A 19137-nucleotide genomic window follows, 5' to 3' on the forward strand; every position below is an offset into this window, starting at 1 on the left:
ATCAGCTAGACCCGAACGTGCCCCTGGCGGCCGCAGCGGGTGTGGCCAGTTCAGAGCTCCTATTTTACCTTTCTCGGCTCCGACGGCCAGTCGCCCTTCGGACCACGTCCGCACGGTTCCCCCGCGCCCCCACCCCGCCACCCCCACCCGCGACACCTGGAGGAAACTTTTTCCTCGCCCCTCCATGCAAACTCAGCTGCTCCCCCGTCTGCCGCAAACCATCCTCTCCCTAGCAACAAGGTTCCGGCCGTAGAGCGAGTGGCTCTAGGTGTAAGGAAGGTGATGTCGTAAAGCCGCGAGTGTCGTAAACCAGGTGCGGTGGGGAGGGGGGAGGGGTGGAGGCGGAGGGGCGGGGGGGGGGGGAAGGGGGAGGGAGGGAGGGGGAGGAGGTGACTCGAGCATTTAGACACAAGCGAGAGGATCATGGCGGATGGCCCCAGGTGTAAGCGCAGAAAGCAGGCGAACCCGCGGCGCAATAACGGTGAGTGGCGGAGGGGACCGGGGAGCGGCGGAGTCAGGGGGAGCCGGGCGGCCGGTGCGCCCCCGAGGGCGAGGGGGGCGAGCTGGGCTGGGGGCGGCCGGGCAGGGACGGGCCAAGTGGAGTGGGAAAGTAGAAAGTAGTGCTCTCTGCCCCCCTCCGGGCCGCCGCCGCCGGAGCCGCGCCGCGGCCGCCCGCTCTCCCTGAACCGTTATGTCTCTTACCTGGTCTCTCCGCCTAGCGGCTCCCGCCGCCCCTGCCGCCTCGCTGGACCGTTAGCCGCCGCCGCCGCCGCATCCCCGGCGCAGGCGGGCGGGCGGGCGGCCGGGACGCGGCGCCCACTTTTCTGGGCTCGGGGGGGAGCGGCTGTTGCTTCTTTCCGCACTTTTTCCCCACTCTTGTGCCCCCTCGGCGCCCCCCTCCCCGCCTCCTCGGCGCCCTCGGCGTTTCGTCCCCGCGGCGCCGAGGCCCCGGAGCCGAGGAACTAACTTGTGCCCGGCGCTTGTCCGTGCAGAGTGGCTTCCGCGAGCAGCGGCCCCGCCGGCGCGGTGGCTCGGGCCCCGCGGCTTGGCCGGGCGGGCGGGCCGGGCTGCGGGCGCGCGGCGGCGGGACGCGGCGGCCGCGGGCTGCGTGTCGTCCGTGCGCGCGTGTGCGCGGAGCGCGCGGCTGGCGGACGGGCCAGGCCGGTGGCGGTAAAGTTGGGAGCGGCCGGCGAGGCGCGCTCGGCGCGGGACGGGGCTTCACGGTCCTCGGGGTGGGGTGCGGATCCCTTAAGCGCCCCGAGCGCGGTCCGCGTCCCGCGGGGAGCCGGCGGGCGGGGCGGGCGCGAAGCCGCGGCCGTGGGAGCCGTGGGGGGTGTGTGTAGGGGGCGGCAGCGGCGGGTTGGCAGAGTTGTTACCTGGTCTCGGGACCGGGAAGCACCGCAGACAGGTCCCCCCGCCCGGGAGGACGCCTCCTCCGCGCGGGGATGGGCTGCCGAGCGTGCGCCTCCCTTGTTCTCTTTCGGTTTGGGGAAGTTGTTACCTGGGCCGGACGCGCGGGGCGTGAAACCGGCGAAGGGAGCTTGGACGGCGCTCGGGATCTCGGGTGGAAGGAGTGTGGGGGAGGGGGGCGGCCGGACCGACGGACGCAGGGCGCCGCTGCCCGAGCGGCGGCGGCGCCCGCCGCCGGGTTTACTGAGTGCTGATGCTGCGCGGGGAGGGGCGCGCACACACACACACCCCCCATCTGCCTGGCGTGAGAGTTTAGAAAAATAACAATAATAACGGGAGAGCGAGAGAGCGAGCCCCGAACATGTGTTGGTGGGTTGCACAGTCGCCCTTTGCGGTGGGGAGAGACGGTGGAAGTTGGTTGCATTTCTGCTTATCTGGGGGGCGATGCTGCGCCCGCCTGCCCGCCCGCTCCGCGGCGACCGTCTGCTGGTGGGTATTGTCTGGACAGTTCCTGCGGCGACAGGGCCGAGGCCGGAGCGCGGCCCCCGCCCGCCGGGTACCTGTTTGGAGAATAATGGGCGGCTACGGCCCTGCCGCTGGCTGCGGCCGAGTCTATATAAGGAATTGCACGGATCTAGCGGACCGAGGGGCTCGTATGGGTTCCTGCGTTATTTTTAAAACGAGTTTCCGAGAGTAGGGAAATAAATGCGCCTGGAACGGGATCGCCGTATCCTCCAGAAAATGAGGAAATACGGGTTTAAGTCAAAACTCTCCGGCGCTCGCCCCACCCCCAGGCCCGGGCTCCCTTTCTCCCTCCCCTCCGGGATGCGAAACGCGAGGTTTTGTAACCTTTCCTGGCAATTTTAGATTTTGTGTGGGATTTCCTGTCTAGCAGCAGATACGGAGGTTTTTAGGCGGTTTCAAGATGTAAACGTAATTTTAATTTATTCGAGCCGACATTGAAACCGCCGCTTTCGTGAACGGTATTAGTTACCCAAATACACATTTGCATTTTAAAGACGTCTGTTAAGTGATGATCGATAACTAATATTTGGCGTCCTCGTTGTGGAGAGATGACTCCGCCAGGAGCGGAGCACAGGCTATTGCAATTTTAATTTCCTGTTTTAGCGTCAAACAGTGTGTGTGCTATATTGAGCTGTTGCTGCTGTTGCTGATGTGGCTTTATGAAAGGTAAGTTGGTCTGGAAAGGGCTGTTCGCGTTTTACCTTATTTAAAATGTTCATCGCCAGAGAAAGGGGCTTTTCTTGTTGCTGACGACATGTGTGTGACATGTGAGTCTGAACCACCCAGCGTCTGTGCAGCTGCTGTAAACATGTTTACCTGAGCAGGAAAGGATGGATTTTTCTTCTAAAGATCCTGGGATGTGACTATTACACCCATCAGGCATATCAACAGATGACTTAAGGGGAAAAAGCGATCCTGAAAGGTACTTGAAATCAACAGGAAAGAGAGCTGTTGGATCGCTGCAGCAAATGGCAACTTGTGCAGGTAGAAAAAAGATGGTGTTTAGTTTTTCTCCTGCATGTATGTCAGCCCCCTCCTGTCTGCTGCTTTCATTCTCAAGGGAGGGATTTATTTATCACGCTTGCTGTCAGTGTTTTTCCTTTGTGTTTAATATTAGAAAAACAGATTTGGGGATGTTTAGCACAAAACGTCTTGTCTGCAGTGAGCATTACTCCCAGAAAACAAAAGGTGTTTCAGATAGCAGTGTGCTACTACAGGTATCTTCCATTTTCATCACTTTTGGCTCCATCCTTGTATTTCTTTTTGTTCTCAGATGCATTTCATCCATTGCTGATTATTACAGCCACGCTATTTGATTAAGCCTCCTGATTTGCAAATTAAAAATGAAGTTACACGCCATTGTGTTGTGAAACCTCAGGATAGGTGCTGGTTAGGATTTCTTAGCAACGCAATCATATGTAAGTTGCAGTTGTTTACTGGAGAGAATCGCTTGGAAAAAATGTTAACTCAAATCTTTTTAATGAAGGAATAAATGATGTGATGTATACAGTAGGAGATAGTCATGGAGATACTTTATGCTGTAATTTATATGTAAATAATGTTTTGTTCATTTTGAAATAAGGCATGCAGATTTTCTGCTCAGCCTCCAGTAAAATATTTTAATTTCTTCTCTGGAATATATCTGCAGAGTAGGATATTAATGGGAGCATCAAGTAATGTGACTTGACAGGGGTAGACCAGTTGAGCAAGGTTTGAGGAAAGCATCAAACCTTATGTAGTAACTTTATAGTAATGATGTTAGTGGCATTAGAATGGCTTAAATTGTTTTTTTTTACCATTTATAATGTCATGCTTTGCTGTATTTTCAAAATCTGTGTTCTCATTTTCCACTTCTCTTTGTGGTTACTTTTTTTTTTTCTTGAGAAGTGTACTCTAGTCACTAATGACTAACACTGATTAATTCACCCTGGATGGACTAGCAGGTACATATCTTCTGTCATTTGCATTTCTGCTTGCTGTCTTTGGAAACCACCAGTAGAGGATGCTAACAAAAATGATTATTGCTTTAGTATTACCATAAACCTGTGGTATCTCCTGTTGATTTGAGACCTCTGCTTTGATAGGGACCTTCGATGTAATTCTGGGTCTTAACTGTTATTTAAAACTAGCCCTAGGTAAGTTAGGCATAAGCATTTTCTAGGCTGCCAGGACTGGAAAGAAGTAGGATTGTTTAGGTTCCTATCAATTTAGTCTTGCTTTAGACCAGTTGTATTACTGCTATCTTAAAGTTTTATGTTGGTAGGTTTGGAGAAGAATATGTAATGATTTGTCCATATTTATTTTACATAATTACTATATTTTTTAACTCTCTTTTTCATTCATAGTAAGATCTCGGAATATATACTTTAAGACATTAAAAATGTAAGTGGTTGGATATAGTAAGAAAATTTGAAATTGGTGATACTGTGTAATTATTTTTTCATACTTTATGTAGACTTAAACTATACATGGATTGGCAGACAACTTCTGAAGAAGGTATTAAACAGCAGTTACTCAGATGTTACTGATTTTTAGATTTTGTCTTTCCTGCCTCTTCTGTTTAAGATTCAGAATCAGATAGTATATAAATTTTAAATTGATCAACTGAAAATTAAGGAATGTACATTTGTTTTGAAGTTTTAAATTCATTTAAAAATCTCTGCAGCTTATTAATTAGTATGCTTGTATTCAAAGAATTCTTTCCAACAAATGTATATTGATATAACTTATATTGCACAAGATTCAATGTATTTATATCTTTTTGGCCTGTGTCTACATAATTATGTTAATGTAACTGTAAACTTTTGGAATTCCTACTTAGGTCAAATGTCATGAATATTTATTTCCGTAATTACTTTTAATGGTTTCTCTATTAATGCACCAACACCATTACCTTAATGCAATTGTAATACTCTTTTATCTTGAATTGTAGGAATTCAGGTAGGAATTACCTGAATTATCAGGTAAACTTGTGTGAATTTCTCATTTTAGGTTGTCATAGTTCTTCAAGAGTGTGTGTTTGTGTGTATCATTTCACATTTCCTGACATAGTTCTTGAGATTGGTGTTCTACCAATTCCTAGGGCTCAACAGTGAATAGTTTTGGTTTACTTTTTTTTTTTTTAATGAACTAAGGAACTTCACCACGAAGCCATGACATGTACAGTTGTAGCGTGGAGTAAAACTTTAAACTATCTTATAAATTGGAAGCATCAATCACTTGTTAAAATGACTCTGATATAAAAACATATGGAATATTTGGTTAGGACTTTCTCTTCTTTCTTGTAGACAGTATTTTTTAAAATGCCATACCCTGTGTTTTCAATTTTGATAGCTTTGAAGCATATGGTAAGAAAGTTCTATCAAATTGGAAATGATACATTTGAAATAACAGCATAATTATTTCTCCTGGATGTGTTTTTATTTTTTTCTCTTTTTTTGCTTTCCCTTGTATAAATCACTTATAAGCGTGTGATTAGAGCCAGATGTAAACAGAGATGCAGTATGATGTGGAATTGTATTACTAGCTACTCTTAACTACTTGTCGTGAATTACAGAAGAGGTAAAGAAAAATCACACAGATTTTGGAAGAAGATATGCGTTAATGTGCAAAAGTGCAGTGAGAGGTTAGAGGACTTGATGAAATGATAGTAGTATTTAGGCGTGAAAAAGGGGAAGAAGCCCTGGAGAAGGAAATAGCAACTCACTCCAGTGTTGCTGCCTTGGAAATTCCATGGATAGGGGAGCCTGGTGGGCTGTGGTCCATGGGGCCGCAAGAGTGGGACCTGACTTAGGGGCGAAACCATCACCACCATCACAATCCTTGCAGTATGATCACTAGTTTATGGGGAGAAATGTCTCTTCATTTCCAACAGACCTATCAGCTAAGTAAAATTAAAGTTCATTATTGACATAAAATGTAAATTTTTAAAATTAAAGTGCCTTAATTAGGAAATAAAATGCAATATATTAAAAATGATATATAAAGTGAAAATACTTTTTGAAAGACTATGTTATGCGTATAACTAGCTAAATAATAGCTAAAAAAGGTGTATTAAAAGTGGAAAATAAATGGATATACCCAGAGTAGGAAAAGTTTTGCAGCAACCTTGGTTAAAATGAAATGGGACCTACTGTACAAGCTTTGCTATAGGAAATCATCTTTCCTTTGGATGAGACAGTGGCTTTTTTCTTATTTTTTCCAGTTTTACTGAGATGTAATAGACGCATAACACTGCAGGTTTAAGGTGTACAATGTGATAATTTGATACACATGTGTATTGCAGCGTGTTTACCACAGTAAGGTTAGTTAACACATCCTTCACCTCACATAATTACCAGTTTGTTGCTGTCATGATGAGAACATTCAACCTCTACTCTCATAGCAACTTTCAAGTACAGTGTACAGTACTGTTAACCAACCGTCAGTTCCCCGAATTTCTTCGTGTTATAATTGGAAGTTTGTCCCTTTGACAAACATCCCTGTGGAACAGTGCTTGAAGAATGATAGCTGTAAAGGAAACATTCTTAGGGCATTGGTTTTACCAAATACAGTTTTTAAGTATGTTGTGTGCATGACGGGGGTGGTTTGTGCTGCTGGTTAGTCTGAAACTGGGTGTCTTGAAAGTATGGAAGTAACTTAAATAGCAAGAGGCCCTCTAGAAGATTGTGTTCAGAGAAAAAAATTAATGTTTACAACCCACTTCCATTAATTTTGTTAAAACATACTTTGGAGAATATCATTGGGGTGTAGATAAATTGAAAGATTCCAAAAGTATCAGCCAAAAAAAAGTATTCAAGTCCATGCTTGTGTTAATAGCTATGAAATGTTATTAGATTCTTTATTCTTTCTCTAAGAAGTTATTTTCCTCTCGTTTATTTCTTCAAACATTTTCTTGGTATTTAATAGAGGTCCCCTGTAGACACAGAGAATGTAGTTAATTGTCCACGTACATGTTTGTCCTGTAGTCAACTCGGTGGATTCCTGAGACTTGATGTGCGGGCTTTGGAGTCTACACTGTAGCTGTTGGTGGAAGACCTCGTAGCTGGCGGCCTGGGGGACCTGCAGGAACAACTGTATCTGTGCTGGAATTATTAGGAACAGATGTTTCGTGACCTCTTAATTCCCACTCCCCTTCCCCCACCCCTTCCCCATCCATATTTAAACTTCAGTGTGGATGAAGATAAATATGGGAGTGATGTCAATTTCTCATGTTTATTATTGTATTCTAAAAATATTGCAAGACGTCCCTTTTCTCTTTTAATATGTTCCAGTTTGAGAATTTTAGGCATATTCTAATTTCAGCTTTTAAATATTTAAAATACTGATTCTAATTTTCTTTTTGTAAAATGTGACATCACTATTCTTCAGATACCTCGGTTACTATTCATGGTTACCAAGCTACAATATAGTCTGATTTCTCTTATTTTTAAGGCCTTATATCCATTCAATCCACAGATCTAATTGAACGCTTGTTTGTTGTTTAAGTGCTCAGAATGTGACCAGTTTGTTGATTTAAAAATTAATCATTCTTTTGGAATCTTAACATTTTTAATACGGAAGGGACCTCTAGGGAATCGTCATTTTTTATCTGAAAACTGATACAGTAAAGCTGAAATTTAGAACCTTCAAGTAGAAACTCCATAAGAGACTTTAACATGTGTTTTAAGAAGGGGCAGTGGTAATGGGTGGAATACCTAAATCATTCATGAAATAGAATGTCTGAGCCTGGGTTCCAGTTAACCTTACTCTACCTTAGATATGGGAAAAGGCTCTTTGAACATCACTGTATCTCTAATGTTTTCTCATTTCTACTCTAAAAAAATAAGTTGCTGTTCACTCCTATTGCTACATCCTTTTCTAAATTTCTTTTGATACTCTTTTTTTTTTAATTGGGGGGAGGGAATGTGGGAGCAGAGAGAAAATAATTTAATGTGAACAGATACTACTTAAATGAAATCTTGGAGCTGGAGGGATTTGGGAGAATTATCCAAATTATTTTTTTTCAGATAAGTAAACAGATTCAAAGAGGAAAAAGAACCTTACCAAATTCTGTTACTAGTTTGCTTGGACTTGGTTACAGCTTCTCAGGTGAGTAGCTTGATATGCCTTAATTGGGCCATTTTACCTATGAAGATACGAAGGAAGAAGTAGAAGTCTTGAATTCTAAGATTTATCATAGGAAAAACCAAAGGTATTTTGTGGAATACTCAGTTGTCTCATAAAAATGGATTTCTAATCTCTTCCCATACATCCATCAAATTTGACAGTTGATGTGCTGACTTCATCTAAAACATTGCAGGTGCAGCGTTGGTATCGTGTTGCTTAGAGACGTATTCCTATTACTTGGATTGTCATTTTCCCTCTTCATTCCCTGCCTCAGCTTCCATTCACTCTCCTTCCCCACTCTCACTTGTACTCAATCTAATGTGTTTTGTGTATGTTCTTGGCTGTTTCCTTGTAAAATTATCTAGTTCTTTGTTTTGCATCCGTATAACTGATACTTGGCTGTGATGTTTCCTTCACTTGGTGTTGTTTGAGATCTGTTCATGTTATTGTAAGTACATGTCTTTCATTCATGGTTTGCTTCAGCACTTAACGATTACTTATCAGTTCCCCTAATAACAGTGACTCAGATTGACTCCAACTCTTGGGTACTTATAATTCTGTAAAAAGCATCTTTCTACATGTTGCTAATGACTGTGAAAGAGTTTCTCTGGGAACATATATCCAGGCATCTTATTGCTGAGTTATAGGTTAGTCACATATTAAATAACACTAAGTTCTGCCAGATTATTTCTGAAATGGCTACACCAGTTTTTCCCTTCACCTGTTAGATAATTCCCATTTTCTCATTTTTGTCAGCTTTTGGTATTGTACAGCATCTACATTTGGTAATTTGACAGTTGTTAAGTAGAATATTGTAATTGCTTTATATTAAGTATAAAACATATTTCTCTGTTTTGTAGGCAGGTTGATTGTTTCTTCGCGTTCTTGCTAGCCATCTAAGTTTCTCTTTCCAGGTCTGACTTATTCATACTCTTTGCCTTCTTTTTGGTTGAGTTTCCACTTGTTGATTTCCTGGAATTCCTGTGTATTTGAGATAGTAGTCCCATCACCTGTTGATGTTGACTATGGTACGGGGACCCCTAATTGTAATATACTTAAATCCATCACGTTTTTTACTTTGTGAGTTGTAAGATGTCCTTTCTAATCCATAAGTTACAAAGATGTTTTCTTAGATTTTCTTCTAATAGTTTTGTAGTTTTACCTTTCATATTGAGGTCTTTGGTGAGACTGTAGTTCACTTTTTGAATATGGTGTTTCTTTTTGAAGAGGAGCAAACAGTAGTTAAGGATTTGGGTTGATCCTATAATATATTACCTGAGTTGCCTTGACTAAGAAATGGAGTTTCTTAGTCTCCATATGCTTAAATTCCCCCATATGTAAAATGGGGTTGGTAACCTTAGAGTTTACCTTAGATTGAATAAGATGTATGAAGCCCTGAGCTTAATACATGTTTTAAGCATTCAATAAATTTCGTATAAAATTTTATTTATATTATTAAGATTATTTGCTTTAAATGCATCTTGACTCAACTAACAATTTCTTATTCTCTTGTCCATAATTAACTTTAACTAATACAGTAATAACTGCCATCTAAAAGCATATTGTTTTATTATTATTTATATTTATTATTATTTATTTATAAAATTTGTTTATTGTATCTATAGCTTTAACCTTAAGCATTGCTTAATTGTTTTGGCCTTAAGAACATGGCTGGCTGTTAAATCAGTAGTAGATTAGTTAACATACCCTGAAGCTTCATTTTACAGGTATCTGTGTATGTCATTTAGCTTTAGAAAGGCTGCCTTGGACTCTTTTCAAAGGACATTTTATTGCAAGAGACCTCACCGTATTACCTTATGTATAGTATTGACCTGAACTTGTTACTCTGCTGGCTAAAACAGCGTAAGGCCAAGGAAGCTAAGCTTCATATTCCATAATTGAATAGCATAAGGAATGTGGCGTCCACAACTTTTCATGGTTTCATTCATTTATTTTGAAAATAATATGGAAGAAGACAGTTGTGTGTCTCCCTAAAACATAGTGTGTCCTTGTGGTTATAGATCAAGGCAATCCTAAGATAAAAGTTAAAACATGACTCTCTTTTTTGTGCGTGTTATTAAGTTTTATTGAGGTTTAACTTATGTACAGTAGTATGCATGTATATTCTGATGAGTTTTGACATACCTGTGGTTACCTGTGTAACCAACAACAGAATCAAGATACGGAATGTTTCCTGCATCTCCAAAAGTTCCCTTGTACCTCGTCTCTGCCAGTCATCACTGCCTCTGGCCCAAGCCACCAACAGTCCGGTTTTGATCATTAGAGATGAGGTTGGCTGTCTTTATTTGAGTTTTATATGAGCAGAATCATACGGTGTGTGCTCTGTCTGCCTCCTTTTGCTCAGCACAGCGTTTTCACTGTGTTACAGCATGTGTCAGTAGTCCATCCCTTTTGTCTTGCTGGGCAGTCTTCCCTTGTGTGGTAGAATTGGATTTTCTGTCATTTGCAATGGGCTTACTACAGGCAGACCTTGGAGATACTGCAGGTTTTGTTCCAGATCACCACAATAAACTGAGTATCGCCTTAAAGTGTCACATGAAGGTTTACACTGTCCTGTACTCTCTAAGTGTGCAGTAAGTAGCATTATGTCTTAAAAAACTGTGCATACCTTAATTAAAATAACTGCTGAAACATGCTAGCCATCATTGGATAACACACGGTTGCCTCAAACCTTCAGTTTGTTTTGAAGTACTGTAAAGTCAAACACAGTAGAACGAGTTATGCCTGCATTTGGGTTGTTTGCTGGTTCTTTGCTGTAGAACAAAGCAGCTATGAGCATTCACATCCAATTTTTATGTTATATGCTTATGTTTCTTCTAGGTAGAATTGCTGGCTCATGTAGTACACGCATGTTTAACTTTGCAAGAAACTGCCAGACTAGTTTCTCGCGTGCTTGTACCGTTTCATCTTTTGCAAAGAATGATAGTTCTAGTCGTTCCAATCTTTGCAGACGTTTGTCCATTTTAGATTAGGCTATTCCAGTAGGTATGTAGAGGTGTACTTTGGTTTTAATTTGGATTTAACTGATAACTAATGATGTTTGAGTATCTTCTGATGTACTTATTGGCCATTTCGATATTTTCTTTTGTGAAATATGTCTTCTAATCATTTATCTCCTTTTAATTGGGCTGCTTGCCTTTTTATTATTGAGTTATGAGTTCTCTGTATATTCTGGATCCAAGATCTTTGTTGGATTTACATATGTGAAATGTTTTCTCCCTTTCTGTGGCTTATACCACATTTGATGAAGTACAGTTTATAATTTTATTCTTTTAGGCTTTGTGCTTTTTGTATTCTAGGAAATCTTAACATTTATGTCTGTGGTCCATTTGGGGTTAACTTTTGTCTGAATCTTGTTTTGATTTTCATCTGCAAATGTAGATAGCCTTGAGTAGTTTGCAGGAGACAAAAACTAGATCTTACTCATCAAAATTACAGCATAAGAATTTCTACTTGAGATTTTTAAGAATGTTTTTCAGAACCTAACTGAGAACCAAAGTTCTTTCTTGATTGTAGAGAAACACAAATCCTGCTTTCCTGGTTTTATACATTTTTTTTTTTTTTTTAACAGAGAGCCATTTCATTGTGTCCAGTCAGTTTTCAATTTTTTTCTGTCCTTAACACATTTTCATTTCACGGAGACACTCAAGGCTAACGTTTTTGAGAAAGATCCTGAAAAAGAGTAACCAGACTTGAGCTGCCTGTGAATGCTCTCTTCGCACTCTTGCATTCCTACGTGGTGGTGGTGAGTTTAGCACTTTCAGTCTGAAACTAGCTGGTTGTTCCTCCTTCCTCTGGTCTGCCATGCGGGTTGCTGCCAAAACTATCTGTGAGAAAAGAAGTCTCATTCAATCATTACCCTAATTAAACCCCTTCCTGGGATCTTTACTAACGTACTGGACAAAACCAAGGTCCTTCCAGAGGCATCCCAGGCCCTGGTTTATGGTCCTGCCTGCTGTTTCTCCCTCTTTCTGGTAGCCCCTCCCACATCCCACCTCCAGACTCCTGGCTTTTGCTCCATGCCTTCCCAGGTCCTTTTGTTTCCTCTACCTGGTATACACTTTTTCCCCATGATCCCTTGGGTTTTGTTACATTTTGAAATGACAGGAGTTCATCTCAGATGTTTCTTCCACTAAAATGCTTTCCCTGGCCCCCTTCCCGTTTGCCAGAGAAAGGTGATTATCTTCTGTTGTGGACCCATGTTTATACTGGTATTATTGTGCTTATTCTGCTGTGTTATGGCGTTGCTGTGTCATCCTCCCTACCCCACCCTGGTTTCCTTTATCTTTTTTCATTTATTTTTTAATTGGAAGAAAATTGCTTTACATTGTTGTTTTGGTTTCCTTTTCTTCCCTACCCTGGCATGCCAGGGGTGGTCTCAAGGTGGTAGTGACTGGACAGGTTCAGCACCTGCTGTGTTTACACTATTCTCCACAGGGCAGGTGCTGTTCTGAGGGCTTCACATTTACTATTTAGAGCTCATTTGATTCTCACAGTGATCCTGTTAAGGTCAGACCCTTTTTGTAGGGCTAATAAACAGTAGAACTGGGGTCTGAGTCCACTTAGATTCCTTCTCCTGGACGCTGCCCTTTCGTGCCTCTCGGTGAACCTGTGCATGGTAGGCAATCAGTGCTTGTGGAGTGAAGGCTAACCCTGGGAGAAGAAGTCATTGCCCTGCTCCCCTCTGCCCCTAGGGTAACTTGAAAGACTATTTTCAAATTTTCTGTGTTTTGTAATATTTAAATATTTTAAAGCACATAGATCTGAGTTGGTTAATATTATGTTTACTTCTCAATTGTGAGCTTTTTTAAGGTCATTTCTCTTGGACTGGTGTTTCTTATTTAAGTTAAAATCTTGCTTCCTATAACGTTTTTCCCATAAAAGGTAACATATAGCAAATAAAGCTGCTTTCCTCTTAGCATAAATGATTATTATACCCTTTGTTGTTGTTGTTTGATCCCCAAGTTGTGTCCAGCTCTTTGCTACCTTATGCGCTGTAGCCCACCAGGCTCCTCTGTCCTTGGGATTCTCCAGGTAAGAATGCTGGAGTGGGTTGTCATTTCCTCCTCCATGTGATCTTCCTGACCCAGAGATTATACTTGTGTCTCCTGCATTGCAGGTGGCTTCTTTACCACTGAGCCATCTGGGAAGCCCCATTATACCCATTACTTTGGCATAGATGCTTGATCTTTTTTTTTTTTTCCTACATACTTTATCCCTCTTTGAAGTTGATTACAGATAATGTTTATTTATTATTTATCTTTTTCATGTCCTAAAAAGCCTATATGTCACTGGATTAACTCCTATGTGATTCTTATTTTTAAGATAGTATTTTTCTATCTAACCTTTCTATTTATTTTTATCACCTGTCCCTATTTCTTGAAAATCCATTGTAACTAACTTGTATCTTATTTTTTGTTTGTAAAGCTCTCACTTCTTTATAGTCCACTTAGCTTTGTATCTGGCTTGAACTTTATAGATATTAATGCATAATTCCTTCTGTTCTGGTATCCTTAGGTGCATGTATAGAAAGAGCTTTGAACTGGAAGATTGAAGTCTTAGATGCTAGTATTAAATCTATTGCTACTCAGCCTATGAAATTGGGAAAATAATTTATTTGGGTCAAGTTTGTTCATCTGTAGAATGAGCATGATGGATATCTGTGTGAAAGGCAGTGAGACCCTGAGGATGAAGGAGACAGTATGTAGCCCTAAAGAGCTTACAGTGTCCTATGGAAAAAATATAGAAAAACCAGCCTTTAGAATATAGTTTGATAACTGATTTGATATTCTGACCCACATGCACAGAGGGGATAGCTATGTCTTACAGGATGTGTCTGGGTTATCTTAGTAAAGATGTAGAGAGCAATATTCCAGACAGGGAATTGTATGCAAATACATCACACACACACATATCCAGCACTCATTGTGGGGTTTGCAAGTCACGTTTGGTTGAACTCTGTAGGGCAAGAGGAGGAATGGCTTAAGATGAGGCTGGAGAATTAGATTGGAAGCAGATGAAGAAAATAAAGCTGTGCTTTACTGTGATTGGATTTTGTCTTGGGTGCAGTGATGATGAGGAATTGCCAAAGGTCTTGAGGAAGAGGGTGAGGTGATTATGTAATCTGTCATATGATTTTCTTTATGTATTAGATGTTAAATGATTAAACCTTGAAGAACATACATGCCGCTTTATTAAAAGTGGGAAAAGCTATAAAAGTGAAAGCATGTTTTTCCTGTTTTCCTGAGTTTTTGCTTGTGCGCTGCACTGCTAACAGAGTCACACAGTAACTGCTCTGATTGCGTGGCTGCCATCGTGACTGTCACCACTGCCACTTCGTCATCTCTGAATAAAAGACTTGCTTCACTGGAAGCAGAAGTGGCCTTGGTTGGAATAGATTGCTCAAATCTGTAAGAAGTTGGTTGTTTCTGAGCTCTGCACTATTGTGAGGAATTTTATATATATATATATTTTTTTTTTTTCTTTTTCAAATCAATAAATCACAACCCATGCAAATGTGTTGTGGACTTACAGTCTTAAGGAATAAGATGGTTTTACTGCCATTAATTATGATTCTCTGAAGATGTAAAATCCTCTGCATTTATTATTACTGGGCAGTTTTCTAGATTATTTCTGGCACTTATTAACGGTTCTTTGTAGAACTCCGTCTTGTGAATCTGTCATATGTACTTTGTGATCAGTTCTCTACTGTAGATAATTAATAAAATAAGGTAATGGTGCTTGCCATTCTTTGGGCTGGCAGGATCCACTACCTGCTTGTTAATATTAAACAAGGCTGATAAATGAGCTGTTTTACTGACTACATTGAAATAACTAGGCATATATGAAACTTACAGATTCCAAATAAAATAAAAGTTTAAGGGAATGTTTCTGATTCAGAATAGCTGTAGGACTGATGTGTGTTTCTCTTAATAAACAAACAGAAAAAAAAAGTCAAGCTTTTTTGGGAAATCACACTGCATGTTAAAGGATAGATTAAAACTAGTGGCTTGTATTTAGACCAGGTGCTGAGAAAGCACACTTCATCATGTTTCAATCGCTAAGTAATTAATTCTTATGTAAAAAATATCATCTTATCTGTATGGTGGTGGTGGTTTAGTTGCTCAGTCGTGTCTGACTCTTGCGACCCCATGGACTGTAGCCCGCCAGGCTCCTCTGTTCCTGGGATTCTCCAGGCAAGAACACTGGAGTGGGTAGCCATTCCCTTCTCCTTTTATCTGTATATGTTTTCTAAATATATCACATTGGACCTAATTTTGTGTTAACTAAGGGGCTTTTGTGCTCCGTATGTTATAAACTGTTTTTGTAATAGAAACTTTTAAAGCTTAACTAAGTTCATCTTAGTGATGTTCATTTGTACCTTTTGTGTATGTTCAACTGACTTCGTGTGACAGTAGTAAACTTCAATACCGTGTGTGACAGTGATAAACTTAACTGCTGTGAAATGCTCTGTAATCATGGCTTTTACCATGTCAGGCTGGTTTTCTGGACAAGGCTCATCCTCTTTTTTCCACAGTAGTGAGTATGGAGTTTTACTGTGCTACAAAAACAGTCTAAGGCAGGAAGGCAGACTTGGACAGTCTGTTCTTGGACAGTATTTGACGCATGTGGGGAAAGAAGCAACGTGTTAGTGTTTGCAGGTTTCATGACCATACTCATCCCACTTGTTCCTGGTCACCTGAGTCATGCAGAGCCCAGGTTGCCATCTGTCCTCAGAGCATTGGGTTGAGTCAGCAGTCAGTTAACGAGTCATGGTCATGCTGCCACCATCGTGTTCTCTTGAGTTTCTGATTACCATGGATACGGAAGGTAGCTGCAGATGGGAAGTCTGAGATGTAAGGCGAGAGAACCCAGGAAATGGTAAATAAGGAAGACAGAGCGATACTGTAAACTTGGGAGTAGGGTAATATTATTGATAAGCTATAGACTTTGGTAAGTTGTGTACTCATGTTAAAATTTCTGAGATAAAGAATAAAGATCTAGAAGTAGTATGTGTTTCTTCCAAACTAGTAGAATAGGGAAATAGAATGAGAAATATATTCAATTTTTTTTAAAAGACAAGAAATGGGAATAAAGTAGAAAGCACAAATAAGGTAGTAGTAATATAAATGTAAATATATTAGAAATGAAATGCATGTAAATTGGAAAAATGCTCTTGTTAACAGAAACTCATTGTCAGATTGGATAAAATAGCAAAATCTAGGTATATGCTCTTTTGAAGAAACATATCTTTTAAAAGATTATAAAAAATTTAAAAAGGATAAAAATAAGATATGCCTGACTATAGTTACTAAAGAAAAGCTGTGTTATGTTGCCATATGAATACTGTGTAAAGTTTACTTTGGGGGAAAAAACTATCATAGAGAGTGAGGGTCAGCAAATAATTATAAAAAAAGATAAAAGGAATGGTAATTTAAAACTGCCATGCACCTGATAATATGCTTTCTAAATATATTAAGCAAAAAATAGGACCACAGGAAAAAATCCATCAGCATTGTAAGTTATTTAAAGGTTTCCCTTACTAGAGCTTAGTATTAATTTTTAATATGCTTACAATAATTTCTCTGCTTATAAATGTTCAAATAAGCAGAGAAAAATCAACAAAGATATAGAAGATTTTAATAACAGCATTCACAAACTTGCTGTCACGGCCATTTATAGAACATTGCCTGTCAGATATCTTTAAAAAATTCTTTTAAAGCACATGGGGAACATTTAATAAAATTGACAATACTCTGGTGGAATACAGCCAGCTTTAACAAATTCCTGTATATTGACATCATACTGCATTCTCTGTTTACAGTGCCATTAACTACAAACACATAATTTATATAACAATAATGATAACATAATTTCCCTATAGTTTTGGGAATTCAGGTGTATTATTTGCAGATAACTCTTGGGCCAAAGAAAAACTCATAAAGAACATTAGAAAATATTTATAATTTAACAGTAATAAAATACTGTATATTAGGGCTTGTGTGATGTAACTAAAGTGATAGTTTATGGAAATTTGTAGACTTTAATGTTACAGGACTATATGCTGAAAAAAATAACTGAATCCTTAAGAATTAGAAGAATAAAAGAATGCTCTTTGAAGTAGTGTAAAAAAGAAATATAAGTTAATGAAATTGAAACCAAAAGTAAATTAGAGGAGACAGTGCAACTAAGAACCTATTATTTGAAAAGACTAACCAGGTTGAAAACTACTGCAGGACTAGAGGGAAGAGAAGTCACAAGATAGTATGGTTCTGGAGTGAGGAAGAGCGCTCCCCTGGCGCTTCAGGAGTGGCCGTCTTTATGCTCCTGTAGATGAAAGTTACATCAGTGAACACGTTCCTAGAAAAAGATAGCCTGTATTGATTAGCTCAAGAAGGCGTAAAAAATTGAATGGTCTTAAAACATAAAGGAAAAATACGCTCACAAAAATACCAGCTACCACGTTACTAGAAAATTCTCTTGTACAAACTATTCAAGGAATAATAGTAAGATATTCATTAAGGAAACCTGATCAGTAACAGCACTGGTATTATCGGTTGACCCGATATTTGGGGTGGTTGGTTAATTAAGTGGAGAAAAGTTGAGTTGGAGCATCACCTCGTAATAGTTAAAGAATCAGTTAGACTGGACTGTAGATCTAAACCTATAGGTAAGATAAAGGCATAGTTAAGGTAAAACCATACCACTTTCCAAAGGTAATAGAGTAGGATATTTTAAGGACTTTGAATAAATAAGGTAAAAATGCATAAATAGAGCAAAAGATGGTCAAGCATGACTACATCAAAATGAATAATTTTTTCACTACATAAATATGTAAAGAGCATAGAGATTAGTTCTCAGCACATAAAAAGTCTGCCACACAGTGAAATAAAGACAGTTCAATAGAAAACTTGGCAGAGGACTTAAATGTCATTTCATTCATAAAAGAATAAAGTCATTTGACCAATAAGCATATTATAAGATATTCAACTTCATGAGTAATCAGGGAAAGAAAGTGAAGTCACTCAGATGTGTCTGACTCTTTGCCACCCTGTGGACTGTAGCCTATCAGGCTCCTCCATCCATGGGATTCTCTAGGCAAGAATACTGGAGTGGGTTGCCATTTCCTTCTCCAGGGGATCTTTTCCACCCAGGGATCAAACCCGGGTCTCACACATTGCAAGCAGACACTTTACCCTCTGAGCTACCAGAGAAGCCCCTGAGTAATTAAGGAATCACATGTTAAAACCACAAAAAGCATTTCATTCCTCTTAGATTCTCAAAAATTAAAAGGCAAATGGTACTTCTGTTCACGTAAGTATGGAGCAGCTGGAACAATTAGGAAGTAATGGTGGTAATGTTAATTGGTACACCCACTAGAAAAAAACTGTTGTTATTAAATGAAGATGCACATTCACTATGACGCAGCGTCTCCATTCCTAAGTATGTCTTAGGAAAACCTCTCTACTTGACATGTTAGGTGACGTGTATAATTGTCCATACAGCACTGTTCATAACAATAACAGCAAAACCCTTAAATTCACAGTGGGATGCATAGTGATATATTCAGACAATGGAATGCTAAAAATGAGTGAGTTATAGCTGTGCTCAACAGCTCAGATCATCTGAAGAATGTACTGTTGGTACAAAACAAATCATAGAAGAAGATGTAGCATTGTTCCATTTATATAAAAGTCAAGAATATGTGAAATAATATGTTTTTCAAGGATACAATTACAGTACAACTTTAAAGGGAATGATAAATATAAAATTAGGGATGAGTGAATAACATTGCTTTGGGGAGGGACATAGTAAATGCAAGAGGTAAGGGTAATGTTTTTTCTTTAAAAAAAAAATCCTGTATGGTGAATACTCAAATATTTGTTATATGTTTATTTGTACCTTAAAAACTTACCTATATAATTATTTTTAGTATTTAATATTAATTACTTATAAAATTAATCAGCTGCTGATAATCAGTATTTAATTGAAAATAGTAACTGGGAAAAATTATTTTGAATATCTTGAGTTTTTAATATGATATTTGTGTCTTTTTTGAGGGAATGTGTTAGT

General features: G+C 39.9%; 1 protein-coding gene across 5 annotated transcripts in view; it reads left to right on the plus strand.

Annotated features, from left to right (window-relative positions):
- Nucleotides 1-385: 385 nt before the first annotated feature.
- The window catches only part of ZEB1 (zinc finger E-box binding homeobox 1), a 196681-nt gene continuing 177929 nt past the window's right edge, over nucleotides 386-19137 (plus strand). For 4 of the 5 annotated variants that reach the window (XM_027559781.1, XM_027559783.1, XM_027559782.1 and 1 more), the window contains exon 1: nucleotides 386-481. In XM_027559781.1, the coding sequence (XP_027415582.1) occupies nucleotides 424-481 (58 nt within the window). In that variant the 5' untranslated portion in view covers nucleotides 386-423. Of the gene's footprint in view, nucleotides 482-1950; nucleotides 2602-19137 lie in introns of those variants that run through there. The other variant, XM_027559786.1, reaches the window with a different exon arrangement.

This window comes from Bos indicus x Bos taurus, chromosome 13 (genome assembly GCF_003369695.1).
Source record: "Bos indicus x Bos taurus breed Angus x Brahman F1 hybrid chromosome 13, Bos_hybrid_MaternalHap_v2.0, whole genome shotgun sequence".
Lineage (NCBI taxonomy): Eukaryota > Metazoa > Chordata > Mammalia > Artiodactyla > Bovidae > Bos > Bos indicus x Bos taurus.